The 15,959-nt window shown below is 29.8% G+C and overlaps 1 protein-coding gene across 1 annotated transcript in view; it reads right to left on the bottom strand.

The window, feature by feature from the left end:
* LOC109600607 (chondroitin sulfate N-acetylgalactosaminyltransferase 2) overlaps positions 1-6,643 on the bottom strand; it is a 38,179-nt gene extending 31,536 nt beyond the window's left edge. The window contains exons 1-2 of the mRNA XM_049964657.1: positions 6,600-6,643; positions 6,055-6,239 (exon numbers count right to left, since the gene is read on the bottom strand). Coding sequence (XP_049820614.1) covers positions 6,055-6,239; positions 6,600-6,643 — 229 coding nt within the window. The remainder of the gene's footprint in view (positions 1-6,054; positions 6,240-6,599) is intronic.
* Between the last annotated feature and the right edge of the window lie 9,316 nt (positions 6,644-15,959).

Raw genomic sequence — 15,959 nt, 5'->3', positions numbered from 1 at the left:
CGTCAAATTTTGCTCTGCCAGACTATTTTCTATTTCCATGAATAAAATATAAATTGGTAGTAAAACACCTGTCATTAATAAAAAGATGAAGTTGGCAGTTGATGACTATTTATAAGATTTCGACATTTCTCACTATGAACAGAATCAAAAAAAAAATGTGAGAAGAGTATATCGGGGTAAAAGAGCTCCACATAAAAAATATTTTTAGGATTTTCTTTTGGACTGTCCACGTATGTTTTATTGTTTATCATTTATAAAATATACGTGTATGATTCATTGTTCGAGTTTGTATGATAAAATAACTAAAAAAAACATTTGATGTTAATTAAATTAAAATTTAAACTATAGTCGGGTATATTCGAATCTCAAATCTAGCTATACTGACAATGAGATAAAAATATAATTTAATTAAAAATTGTTTATGTCAAAAAATAATTCTCTTCTTATTTTATCAAATATACTAATTTAAAATGGATGGAAATACAGACGAAATTAAATAGACGATAAATAGAGTAAAATTGATTGACAAGACTATTAATTAGGTGTAATTTTTAGTTTATAATTCGAATATCTTCATAATTCGAACAGAATATTTAATTCAATTCGATAATTCGAATTTTTTGAGGGTACCCCTAATTTTATTGATAATGTTTTATTGATTTTTCGAATTTTAATGTTTTTGCATTGCATTTAAGTGGTAATTTAGAATAACTTACATTTTTTAAAAAAAAAAAAATATTTCTAAGACTGTGGAATGTACAAAATAGATAAAAACTATTTCTTTCTGAATTTGTCGATTTATGTTCACCTAAATTGCTAATTACTTAATGGGTAGCATCACTTTATTTTAATAGATGCCGCAAGAAGATTTTGATAAAAAATATGGCAAATGTCCTCGAGAAAAGAAATGGCACCAAAAATTGGTAAATTAGAAAAGTCTTGATAAATTAAAGTTTATAATAACAAATATCTTTAAACGAAAAGAAATGATATAATATGCAGTAACATATAAAAAATAATTTTATTTTATAATTTTGAAATATTTGCCTTTCACAAATAAATATTGCTTAAAAATAAATACTCTTCTCAAAAATCATTAATATTTGGGATGAAGTAAACTAACAAAATATTTGTTTTTGTATTAAGTTCACAATATTTAAACATACATAAAATTTTTAGTTGGAAACAATAAATAAAATCATTGCAAAATTAGATCAGTGTAAATATTTAATATGTAGAAATCCTTTGTCGTATGTTTGTTTGTTCTCCAATAATGTTATCGTAGATAAACAGATCACTATCAGATTAGTATACTTCGGCAATGCAAATACCTAAATACACATAGGTGGTATTTATTATTTTAATTTAATATATCCAGTTGACATTGTGGTATAATCAGTCTAACGTCTGTGTTTCCTGGTGATACACCACCCCTTGTTTTCGCATAACAAACCTCACTTGGCATCGGGTCTATGCGATAAGGATACTTGTGGTTCGATGTTATGGAATAAGGGAAGAGATGTTTGCCAAATAATTTTCTCGGTTAGGCCCCATCAAACGATCTCGGCAACGTCATTAGTTCGGCAACGAACATGGGTTATGTGCAGAGAAAACACTCACAAACACTCACTTAATTGCATATTTATGTCTAACTAATTATTAATATATCTTTGTTTATTCAGTGGTATTAAATTAATATTAAATTAATCGAAACAGTAAATTTGTGTGTTTCGGTTGAATATATAAAGCAAATTGGATCATTTTAAACAGAAATAAAGCGATTAATTAATTTCATTTTCTTTGTTGAATGAGCCCATTATCTTAAAATGAAAGCGGATGCTAGAAACAAAGTCCAGTGATTTCAAACTCAGTTATTGATATCCAGGTTTCCGTAAATGGGTTTAGAATTCAGTGGCGGTCAGCTGCTGAACTGTTTCCATGAATTTCTGTATTAATGTCCAAAATCTATGCTAACAAAGCGGGATGCGGAGATTTGATGGAAGTAGAGACTGATCGCTAATATCCAAATGTGATAATGCAATATTATATACAATCCGTAACTTACCAATTAACAATAACGTGAGGAATACTCGTGCAGTTCCATAATAGAGTTGATCATTGCGTATATATAGGATGATACTGATTCGTAGCCGATAATTTAAGGGGAGGAAGTACAAATAGAGCACGGTACGTTTCATTAGTGTAACATGCATGTATCGTCATTGTACCGTTTAACATGACACTGGAAAGTTTAACGTAACGGCCACAGTATTTGTTTAATCCACTACATGTTCATACATGAATAGAGCTTAATGGTAGATAATTGAATTACCCTGAATATTGTTTGTCTACGTACATCCGTTTAAATAGTTGAACGTGAACAAGGAACTTTTCAAGTGAAAATGATCTACAGCCCATACGAAAACTAATTGCCTCCCCGGTGTCGTGATTTCAGGCTTATTATGTTTCATGACGTACGAAGGTGGATAATTGAAATACGGTTATTATCTTTTCACACGTATGAATTTTATTTCGGAATTTATATTCAACCGTATTTAATATTAACATAAAAATGTCACTAACTAGTATATTATCATTAATAACTCCACTTTGGCGAATCTATAAAATTGTAAATAATGGAGGAAATGAAGATAGGAAAGATTCTTTGTTTATAATTGTCATAATTTTTTTTTGTATCATGACGTTTCCAAGCTTGTTTCTTCTAATATATTGCCTTTTTGAATTTTCTATTAATTCTTATAGATTATTCCTCCATTGTCTCATTTAGTAGTTTTGGTTCTTTATGTATGCTTTTTGTGATCTTTGAGACTTAATTGAAATGACCTTTTAGTTTCATCCAAATACGTTATTGGCACATACGGATGATATGCTGTAGATGTAGTGTTATGGTCCAATATAAAAAAGTATGTCTGAACACATAAAAAGGTTAACAACACGATACATTATCAAATGGAAAACTAAAAACATTTTCAGTGACCAAGAACTTTTCATGATGAAATTATAAAATACAACAATACGTATACTTCTCAATAAAAATGGAAAATCCTTCCATACAAAGTATGACCGATCACATGGATACACCATTGTAAAAATTGGAAACATATTTAAAACCAAATAAACAACACTCTTAAACTCCCGTACAAAAAATGTATGTCTCAACACATAAAAAGGTTAGTAAAAATATATTATTAAAGTAGTACTTATGGAGACGGAATTATAATACATCAAAAAATGCGTATCATAATATGTGTACTTCTCAATAAAAATAGAAAATATCTTTAAAGCCTGGAGATTCTTAAACTCCCCTATATAAAAGTACATTTGGCCACACAAAATGGTCTGCAACATAATGTGTTTCCTAAGTAACATATGACATCAAAAAACATTTGCAGTGACCAAGAACTTTTCAAGACAAAATTATAAACCATCAAAATATGTGTAGGCTACTTCAAATATGAAAGAAAAAGAGAAGTAAGGACATCTTAATTACCTTTACATAAAAGCACTACTGAACACCTAAAAAAGTTAGCGACACAGTATAACACCAAAGTATTTCATTTTGGAAAGTTTTTGGAAACAGCAAATGTTTTTGACTTTGTCATAAGTACTACTTTAATGATTTACTGTGTCACTGATACTAATGTTTCAATTTACTTGAGAAATGTCATGATAAATAAATGACAATGATAATCTAATTATTCTTCTTTTTCCAAACACATTGACATCATGAAATTTAGGTTCTCAACTAACACGATCAAGCTTTCAAGATGCCAATTGGAAAATGCGGCAAACTGACTATCGATCTTCACTCCGGTGAGAATTTAAATATCAAATGTATTCCGAGCTTCATAACATTTGATAAATGGAAAATAATCATACACTCGGTATTTTCCATTAAGAGGGAGCAAATGCTAGATGATTTTTCGCCCCTTTCTTATTTATCTGGACTATTCAAATATTTCAATATAACTGTCGTGGGAACCATCAATCAGGCCAGGGAACGTCCATAAAATCTTAAAGCTACGCCTCGCCGTTTGGAATCTACTAGCATGACAAAGTTCCGAAGTCTAAAATCCCGTTTCGATAATTCATCCCGGGGCGCCGTTCAGTTTTTGTCAATTTACGAGATGAATTATGTTGTATTTTAAATTAAAATGTTCTAAGTGTAAATAATGAACATATAATAATATGTAATATTTTTACTTGGATTTTGTGTGTAAAATATACAACAGTCTTTTATAAAAAAAATTATATTTGCTATTGGACAAAAATATGCATTTTAAAATAAATTACGCTGTGTCTGACAAATATTGTTTATTATTGCCATGTTGTATACTAAATTCGACATTTTAAAATGAAATGCGGATTTCATACATTTATGGTAATCACAAGTCAAAGCTTGATTTTCCAGATTATGTGACATTGTTTTACATATGTTTACATAATATGTAACGAAACATGTTTAATCTCTAAAACAATTTAAGCATCATATGCATTTATCTGTGTTATCCTGAATATCTATCTAGTGATAATTATTTTTAAATATTTAACATAAATTATAAAATTTCAAATTGTAAATAATCTGCTTTATTAACTCACAAACCAAAGCTGATCATTAAAGATTAAAGCAGCAACAGATGATGTGTGCAAGCTATTAACTAATAGTTGTTAACAACATCTAACTTTTAGCGGTGCCCTTTGGACTAACCAAAACTTTCGAACCCGCAAAACGGTTTAATGAGATTAATTCTGATTCAATATTTCAACGCAACTCCTGCTACACAGGTACTAACCAATTATTTCTGCTTGTTAATGAACGCATCGACATCGAGCTAATATGTTTTTAAAAGGGTAAATTATGCCCGATGGGGCTAAGCCTGTTATATTGATAAAGCAATAATTGTGTTAAGCAAATAAACAATGTAACGGTTTAATTGTTTCGTTATGTAAATTAATGAATATAAATATGTTTCCCGGCTATCGTAAATATTATCCTAACGTTTAAGCACACAACACACGACGCAAACAGAAGGCCATGTTATTTGGAATATTTGATTTAACCATTATTTTCTGAACAAACATAAAAGTACACAAATGGACTATTATATTAGCCACACAAAGCGGTTACGCCGTTATTGGTGTTTATGTATATATGTTGTATATTGCCGCAGAAGTTTATCTTCTGTCAGAATAAATTTACTTCCGAATAAAATGTTAACAATGTCATTTTTATAATAGATTAATGCGGGTAGTTTTATTGGAAAGGTTGGCTTCGGAACTGGAAACAAAATCACAAGGAAAGCCGTACGTCGAGTCGTAAAAAGTAAAAGCTTGCAAAATATAATTTGCATTTTAAAAAACACGACGAGTCCGGCGAGAACGTTATGTAAAATATGTTGCATTTGCCATCCATTTTTCAAATTCAAATACGAAGTCTGGCTCATGGATGAAAGAGTACGTATTTTTACATTGTAATTGCATTGTCTTGAAACAATCTAATATATTACTTGTTGGCGAAACTGATGATAAAAGGAGAAGTTATGAAATTTGGTTTTCCAGATTAATATTCATGAATTGCATAGTGCGACGTTTTGGGAATTGAGTTTACCTGCATATTCAATTGGAACTTGTAACCAAGAACGGTGGTAGTGCAAAGTACATACCCAATAGATAACGATTATTACCATACCAACTCATGCAAAATGTACAAATTTTATAGGCTTGGAAATAGATTTATTATTTCTAGTTATATTTATAAATTAAAATTCATACTACTATAATATTACAGCAACAAAATATTTACATCTTATGATGGCGTGTATGAAACCGTAGCAAAGTTTATAAGTCTTAAACAATGTAATGCTGGATTATTTCGATAAAATACTCCTTTATGGTTCAGAAAATTTACATTTTGAGCGTTACTCGGAAATATCGACTTTTACAGGAGAATATTCATGTAAAATGATTAACGTATATAGTCAACATTACAATATCCATCAAAACACTTGTTATAACATGCATTTTTTAACTTACCAGAGATAAATGGTGACTGTACATCACTGTCTTCAGCGGAAATCGACGTGGAATCGAGACCGTTTAGACCGCATCTGCTAAGAAATAGAAGACTCAGCAGGCTGAGGGAACAAACGACCAACAAGAGGCGCGTAAAGAGCCTCGTACCTAGCAGTCGAATCATCACAGCTCGTGAGCGTATCTTTCTGAAATAAATAAATAAACACCATTAAAAACAAATTGTGTGCATTCGCCATTTTTACAACTGAATGACTCGTGTAAATATGCCAAGTGTTAGAATAAATAATGCTGAGAATACAATAATAAGTGAATATAAAATGCAGTTAACTCGAACAGAAATAGAGCACCATAAAAATGGCTATACTGCTAAAGCAGTTTGTAAAATTAAGGCTGGAGTTAAAAAAGCTGATATTTCTAGACAATTAGAATTAAATAATTATTTCCAAAACCTTCAAACTTTTTCTACAGAGAAGATATGTATGATCGCTTTAGAACAACAGTTGAATTGAAGAAGGAAGGAGGGTTGTTTACATTCCTGTACATACGATTCGTCATCTTTTGAGGGAAAACCTGCGAATAAAGCGTTCATTTCCATGAAAAATCGATGAAATATAGTTTGCCCAATAGCATGTAAACTGGACCATTACTAAGTGAAACACAATGCTGTTTTCTGATGAAAACAAGTTTGATTTGTATAATTCAGACAGTTTTCGTTGGGTCAAGGGCAGGAAAAGGCAGGATAAGAAAATTAAATCAATCCATATAGAAATATTTAAAATTTCAGAGTATAGTATAATTGTTGCAGCATATAAATTCATTTCCAAAACTGTATATCTATAACCTTATAGACTATGAAAATTAAATGGCCAAAATTTATAAAAAACAAAGAATATGCCATAAAATATTAATTTATTAAGTAGAAACATGAATATTATTTTGCTATTAAATTAATATTTAAAATTTCATTTGTGTGTTTTATTGTTGACAAAAAAGAAACTTATTTAATTTATTATTATTAATAAAAAATATAAAACAAAATTGTTTCCTTAATTTTGCTCGATAGTGTACGTTTTTGGTTTATGATATATATACCAACAAAGAAATATCTTGGACAATATTCTAGTGCAACATGTTTCGAAATTCTGGTTAGTCTGAACAATAGACTAAAGCTGATAAACATGGTGGAACATTATTTTTTATCTTGAAATAAGAAAGTTTTTGATGACTGTATGGTGGACTTCTTGTGGTAACATAACTACCTTACTGTTTCTTTAGTGAATGGAAAAAGCATTCTACTTCTTCATTATCATTCACCATATACTCCTCATATTTCCCCATGTGACTTAATTATTTTTGTCATTGCTAATCAACCTCAAAAAACATATTTTGTCGAATAATAATTATTTTGAATAAAGTTATGTTACATTAAACCTACATTAGTTTCTAAGTATTTAATAATTAATTTTATACATAACCAATAATCTTCAACAATTACATAAAATTTGTTGTATCAGTGTCTGTTTTCGAAGTTTATTCAGAACTAGATTCATCGGCTTGAGTAGGATATCAATTAATTTAACTACTTGTTTCTGACAGCTGTTCAACAAACCATTTTTCACCAGATAAAATGTTGAAATGTACAAAGATAATTAATCTTTAAACATCACTTCTAGTTAAGGCACGAATAAATTAAGTAATATACTTGCATGTAAACTAGTACTAGTTATTTGTTTTATGTTATATCAAGTTTTTAATATTGTAATTTTATAATCCGTTTTTTTCAAGCACTTATGAGTGGCTTAACTTTTTCCATTTATTTTCCATGTTTATATTTGACGTTTCCAAATTAATTGGCAATTTCAGTTCGAGAAATAAACCGCTTACTTTTTATACAGATTCACAATGTAATTTCTAGTTGAATACAATTTTGTTAGTGGATATATGTAAGTTATAATTTTCAGGATCCGTTACCGAATTAAATTTGAGTTAAGTAAATTGAACCAAACAGTTTGTAGCTTGGCAATTTCAAAATGGCAATGGTTCTTTTATTTGTAGCGTAAAGATGGAACAACAAGAATTACAAAATTAAATTTTCACAAAACCGGTTGTTATCGTCGTCTAGACCGTCCTCTCTGTTGGTTTTTCCTTTAGATAAGATATTTGGTTTTTCTTTTTATGTCTTTCTTCACCGTCTATATAGTCGGCTGTATGAATAGATGCAGCGGAATTATCCGGGGCACGATGACAATTGCTCGGGGTGTCTTGGAGAAGACCATTCTTTAACCCATTCTGACGGCGGATAAGATTGAATTTGTTCGCACAGATGAGACGGAGAGATATAACTTCGATTGTTGTACATAAAGGATTTAATGCAATAGATCGAACGCAACTAATAATTTATTCCAGCAAAATGATTAAAATACTCTTACAATGCACAAAAATTGATGACCTTTAAATTATTATTTTTGATGGAATAGTGTTTTCGAGTCGAAATAAACTGCAATGGATGGAGATGGAACAGAGTCACCGGAATCATTACGATCGTGTCCGTTAATGGACTTCGATTGTACAATGCCGTGATCTATCTGTGTTGGCAGTGACAAGATGACATGCGTGCATTATATCATTTTTAGCGTACACTCCGTAAATTGGCCCGCCCGGAATGATTAATTTATGAGCGTAAGATCGGTAGATTTAATCAGCGCGTATTCAAATAATGATTTATTTTAACGCACGGATCGTTCATTGAGGCGAAACTGTTTGACACAGATTTGTTGAAAATATATTTTTATTTTAAAATGTTTGATTTTATACAAAAAATAAACGAAAAGTTTGTGGATATCATGTATTTAATATGTTCATAGTCATCCAATTTATTCTGCCATATCTAATTTAACTAAAACTCTTACTACTACATCTAATTCTAAATATAACTGTATTAATATCCTGTTTTAAGTAATTGAAAATGTTTTAATGCTAATATATATATTACTGTATATTAAGTAATTACTTTTATGAATGGAATTTCAGACACATATTTCTATTTGTTTATTTAAAACAACTACTTTATTTTAAACTCTACTCCCCAGAATACCAGAGATAGAGAAGAATATAGGGTGACTCACATTGGTAGATTTTGCCTGTTATAAGTATCTCCAGGCTAGATAGAGAAAAACTCACATATATTTTTTTTACGTTGGTTATCAGAAAATGTATTTAGATATACCTTAACTTATCTTCATCGGCACAAAAATCATCAGCAATTATCCGTGCTGAACTTATCCTGTCCTTATTATATATTATATTATTGGACGATGGTCTTGTGGCTCTGTGGTAGCTCTGGATCTTCCGGAACCTCCTGCTGTACCTCGTCTATTCTCTTTACTCATATTTCTGTTCAAACCTCGTGCTATTAGTCAAAACGAAATTTCTGCCCACTATTCTACCTCTATAAAACTCGCTTAATTGGCTAAAATTATTTCTTCTTCGTACTCTAGACATGTTAAATTAATTTATACTAAATAAATTACTGAATAAAACAAATGTGACAAAAACTAAGTACACGCTTGTTTGAGATACCTGAAAGATATGAAGAAAAAATAACGAAAAACCGACACTACAATTTTCCGATTGACTTCATATACCAAATTTTATAAAAAGATCTTAATACGTTCTGGGTGTTTCGATTTTTTACAAATAGTATTCATAAAAATCATAATTAATAAAAAGCTAATGTACCTTCTCAAAATCGACCAAATGACAATTTTCATAGATATTTCAACAACTGTCTAAGATAACAAAATGCCTATTAAAATAAATTGAGTTCAGGACTTTCAAATCAATTTTTCTCTATTTGGTTTAGAGTCAAATATACTAATTTGTAATACCCTGTACTGTCATTCAATTGACAATTAACTTGAAGCTTCGTGACTAAAGAGCCATTCTCCTAACTTCAGTACGTGACCAAACCACTCAAAGCCACAGTATGTCAGTGTGCATTTAAAACGTCACTCAGTGCCGTGAAAATATATAGGATAGAGTTTTGAAAATGACAGCACATATTGTGTATCAATTATGAGCATAATTTATTAATTTTAAGAATTGAATTTAGTTTCTCAAAAAATTAATCAGATATAATCAATATATCCACAATACTGATCATAAATGAATTAAAATGGAGGAAATGGAAACGAAAGACACAATTTAGATTTTTAAAATCCCATTACTAAACCCCAATTTAATAAATAATCGAATTGTGGAAGCTTATTATCGTGTTAGGGTATATTGGAAAACCCAATTTTATGATTAAGTGCATGAAAGCGACCAAAGGATAATAGGAAACGTCTAACAGAGAATTTGATGTTCTACAAGTCGTTGCGATAATAAAAACGAAATGTATTTGTACGAAACCACTGTTGGGGTGGATTGGGAGAGAGAGAGGGTGAAAAAAAGGGAGCGTCCTTTAAGATAAAAGACCACTCGGGGATGTTACAGCTATAAGCGATCGTAATAAAGTAATCTCACAGAAACTAACAATTTGTACCCGAACGGTTTCTACAATAAAGTAAAAATGTTGAGCCCGCGACGTTGGCAAAATTGATATTTTCAAAATCCTCAGGGAAATAAAGCAACCATTGTGGTCTATCCGGACTTCTGCGGTGCGGAAATTCACTGCGCCTTTGACGGCGCCACAAAAAACGTCAAATAAATATTCAGAATGCGAAAGATATAGGAAGGTCAATGAAAGTTTTTTGCCCTCCGCCCCAAATGGACTGCTGTGTTTTTCTTTGGCATTGCAAATGTGTCACTGCAATATGAGAAAACGGAATAACGCATTACTCATCTTTTACGCACCCCTCAAAAAGTACGCATTTTTGCACAAAGTTTTTTTCTTAAATCTTCAAAGTAATAAATAGATCATATAAATCAATTCAACCAAGAATTTATTAAAGTAATAATCACAATGCTGCGACAAAGTGATTATTTCATGAATGTAAAAAATTTAAACGTAAATATTAATTTATCAAAATGTTTAATAAAACTTTTATAAAAATATTAGTAATTAGTTATTAAAACGATTATTTGCATGTATATCTTTTTTAATTTTATGCAACAATTTACGTAGCAGAAACTGAATTAATATTTAAGTTCGGTGAGACATGCTCGCAGTAAAAAATTAAAAACGACATAAATTTTTTTATCAAGATTCATCTAATGAATAATGTAAATGGTTATGATAATCCCAAAATATATAAAACACACTTAATAATTCATAACTCCCTAATAAAGGTAATGAAATAATCTATTATTTATCAAATAATTTAATATGAATAAAAATTCTAGGTAAATCTTATCACACTTTATTAACGTAATAATAAAATTCAGATTTTTATGCAGACTCACAAAATTTTTAACGTATCTGTAAACAACATTTGAGTTATTATGAGTGGTTCACATTGGATAAATAAAAATGGTGTTACTGTATATAGTTTTATATTATTTATCAACTAATCCATTTAATGCAAGTAAATCTTACCTTTATTAACCTAATAACAAATTTCAGATTTTAAATGTATAAGTGATAAAATTATTTATTATTGATAAAATAATACATATTGAAGGAAAATTTTATCACTCCTTATTAGATATGTATTCTAAGCACACTCACTAAATATTAACATATTTATGAAAAAATTTGTGTTATTATCAGAGATTTATGGCACATATTGAATAAATGAAAAGTGATGAATTTATATGTTAATCAAATAATACATTTTCTAAGTAAATATTTACACTCTTTACAAACATAATAAAATTCAGATTCCTAAGCATACTCACAAACAACAGCAACATTTGTAAATAACATTTGGGTTATTATAAGTGGATTACATATTGAATAAATGAAAAGTACAGATTTTATAAGTAAACACATAAAATGTAACATATTTATAAACAGCATTTGGATAATTTATAAGCACATTTGATCCAATTAAATCCAAATTAAAATAACTGCCACACATTAATTTCTTCATTCAGTCTGCGACACGTGACTGGAAAATTATTTGCGGTTTTCCATTTGGAGCGGGTCCCAGCTCATTTTCATAATTTCTATTAAAATCTTATGACCTTCTTACACCAAGATTAATGTGAGTTTCCACATGAACGTACTAATAGCATTCCGGACGGAATTCTCCGGTGGCTTTTTCTCCTCGACGTTCGCAAACGCGCGGCCTCTCGCAGCCGCAGAATGCCTCTCACCAATTTCGCTGGGCCGCAGCTTCAAATTTATTTATCTGACAAGATTACGCAAGCGACGCCACAAAAAAAATTAACTCACAGAGGCCGCGGTTGATGTCGAATTAAGATTTAATCAGTTTTTGAAGAATTAATTATAACGTATTATTTTAATATAACGTCTAAACATAATAACTCACCTAGGTGTTTCACTAACAAGTTCATCTGTCATAAGTCTTGTACGAGCGAGGGTTCTTCTGTAAAAATGATTTTAATTAAATCTTTTGTGAGACATATTTTTTAATTAATGTGAATAATTTTTAAATATTATTATTATTAGGATAAATATTTTTCTATGTGTTGTTATACTGGGTGTCTCAAATTCGTTGATTTTTGCTGTATTTCGAGGTCGGAGAAAATTTGACTTAAGTTTCCTAAGTTAAATATTATTTATTAAAGTTGGGAGATAATTTGTGCAATTTTCTATTCAAACTTAAATATCCAAAAATATCTTTTAAACAAATGTTACTTATTTTTGGAAATCTGATATTTTAAATACAAATTTAGTTATAAACAATAAATTGCACAAATTTTATCAATATTTAAAGGATATATATTAGACTTTCAAAAAAATCGACAATTTTTTTTTTTCTTATTTATATCGAAAATCTTGTTGGAAATGGTAAAAAAAAGTATGCGAAAATTACAGCTCTTAATATTAATATTAAGAGGTGCCGATTCGTAAATTTTAATTTCCCGTTTAAATAACACGGGAACGGTGTTCTCTTGAATTTTGAAATTTTTTAACTCTCGTTACAGATAATATCTCAAAATGATCAAAACAGATTTTTATAGAAAATTTAACGCTCTACAAAAAATGTCTCTTACAGTTTTTTGATATATTCATTTTTTCAAAAGTTATTTAACATTAAAGTTGGACTGATTTAAAATTTTGACATTTTTCTCATTTTCTGACACAACCATCATCTTTATGGGAAAAAAATTATATGACATTTTTTGCAGAGAATTCAATTTCCTATAATTTATCTCTGAAAAAGTTTTTGATATTTTTTACATATCATAAATTATCTGCAGAAAACTACAAATTTTATTAAATAAATGTTATTTTACTGCTTAAAATTAATCATTTTATTTAAATAAATAGATTTTTACTAAAAAATTGATTGTTTATTATAATCAAAGTATATTATATTATTATATACCGTTACACTAACAGACTTTTACTACAATTTGGCAATTTTTTTCTGTATTCACTTATAACTAGCAATAAGTGTTTCACGAAAAATGAAGAGCAATTACAATACTTATTGTAATTACATTTCTCAAAATTTAATACTCTATCGTGTACGGAAATATTTGTAACACTCAAAATCTACGAATCTGGGATACAATTTGCACATAATTATTTCCAAATCATGAAAAATTTATTTTTTACTAAACAGTCAAACAGTGTTTGATGTAATGTTTCTATGAAATTTAATATTACTATAGAATGAAATACAAAATTTCAAAGGTATTTCGCCAACATTCGTTCCACAACATAATGTAGAGTGTGATAGAAATTCATAAATGAAAAATTTAATAAACTATCGTTCTACCGCTTGTAAGTTTAAATCTAAATAAAAACGAGCGTGTTTACAGCGAGTCCTTTGAAAATGACGGTATGTCATAATTAAAATAAAATGAATCCGAATTTATTTTCGCTCCATTACGCCACACTTTGCGTTTTAAGGGAAAGGCAATTCGTGCAACCGATTTTAAAATAAACAGCCGGTCCGAAAGAAAATAGAGCACTGAAGTGCTGGCAATTCACGCATTACTTTGGCAGTATGGTTGCAAACAGGCACTGGATGGTTCAAAATGAAAAACAAATATTGGATGGCATGCATTTCGTGTTGGATTGCGATGTTTTTGGAACAAACGTTCACCTGCTAATAGAGAGCATGCTAAATAAACACATTTTTGATTCCCTACCAGTTGAACTAATCGACAGCAGCAAATATTCCAAAGGAAATGCCAATCGCAACATCCAAAGGTCCAATAGCCATCAAAATACGACAATAAAATTGACAGTGTTTGATCAATATTTTACAATACAAGTTATTTTTAATTTGAACGATATTGTAAACCAAAATGAATTGCTTTGAGAAGAGTTGTCCTATAAGTCTGCCATTTCTATTATCTAATCGACACTAGTCAATAGTCATGGCAATACGAGAATAAAAGTGATAATAAAATATATTTTGTTGTGATTTGGTAAGATATTTTGTTATAATGTTTGGCCAACATTTTAAAATTAGTTAATTTTAATCTGAACGATATGGTGAGCCAGAATTAATTGCTTATAGAAGCAGAGTCAATTTAAATGAGTTGAAACGAATTCTGATAATAAAGCATAAACTAGTCTTGCTTTTCCTATGCTCTAATGATTGATCAATGTTTTACAATTAGCTATGTTATTATAAGGTAAGCCAGAATGAATTGCTTTGAGACGCCGAGTCAGTTTAAATGAGCTGAATCGTATTGTGATCATGTAGCATAAACGGAGCCAATTTAAATGAGTTGAAACGAATTCTGATCATAAAGCATAAGCTAGTCTCGCTTTCCCTATGCTCTAGGAATCAAGATTTAAATACACACAATGTTTGATGTACAAATTCCATGACTTATGTTACTATAAACATGAACTAGACCACTTTTCGAAGGTCTTTCGACAACATTCGTTCCACATTACAAATTGGAGTGTGATGAAAACTCATAAATGAAAAATTTAATATACTACAGTTCTAGACAACTGCTTGCAAAGTTCAAATCTAAATAAATACGAACGTGTTTACAGCGTGCCCTTTAAAAATGACGGTACGTCATAATAAAAATAAAATGAATCCGCTCCATTACACCACACTTTGCGTTTTAACATGGGAAAGGCAATTCGTGCAACCGATTTTAAAATAAACAGCCAGTCCGAAAGAAAATAGAGCTCGCTGGTGCTGCCAATTCACGCATTACTTTGCCAGTCTGGTTGCGAACGTGTACTGGATGGTCCAAAATGGAAAACAAATATTGGATGGTATGCGTTTCGTATCAGATTGCGATGTTTTTGAAACGAACGTTCGCCTGCTAATAGGGAGTATTATAAGTAAACTCTTTTTTGATTTCCTACCAGTCAAACTAATTTTCCAGAGAAAATAGAGGAAATACCAATCGTAACATCAAAAGTCATTACTAGACGAGAATAAAAGATAATCTGTGTGACAAAGTTTGGTTAATGTTTTACACTTATTTTTAATTTGAACTTTATGGTGTACCATAATGAATTGCTTATAGAAGCGGGGAGTTTAAATGAGCTAAATTGTTTGTGATTCACCACGTACCAATTATTTTTTTAAACAAGAGTTAAATCAAACAATGTGTATGGTACATATTCTATGAAAATTAATACTGCTATAAATATTAACTAAACCACATTTCAAAAGTATGCCGCCAACATTCGTTGCATATAATATAAAACTTTGGAGTGTGGTAAAAACTCTCAAATGAAACATTTAATAAACTATCGTTCTAAGCAACCGCTTGCAAAGTATAAATCTAAATAAAAAAGAGCGTGTTTACAGCGAGACCTTTGAAAATGACGGTACGTAATAATAAAA

Source organism: Aethina tumida, chromosome 3, assembly GCF_024364675.1.
Source record: "Aethina tumida isolate Nest 87 chromosome 3, icAetTumi1.1, whole genome shotgun sequence".
NCBI classification, from domain to species: domain Eukaryota; kingdom Metazoa; phylum Arthropoda; class Insecta; order Coleoptera; family Nitidulidae; genus Aethina; species Aethina tumida.
This window is presented reverse-complemented; position numbering and strand designations above follow the sequence as displayed.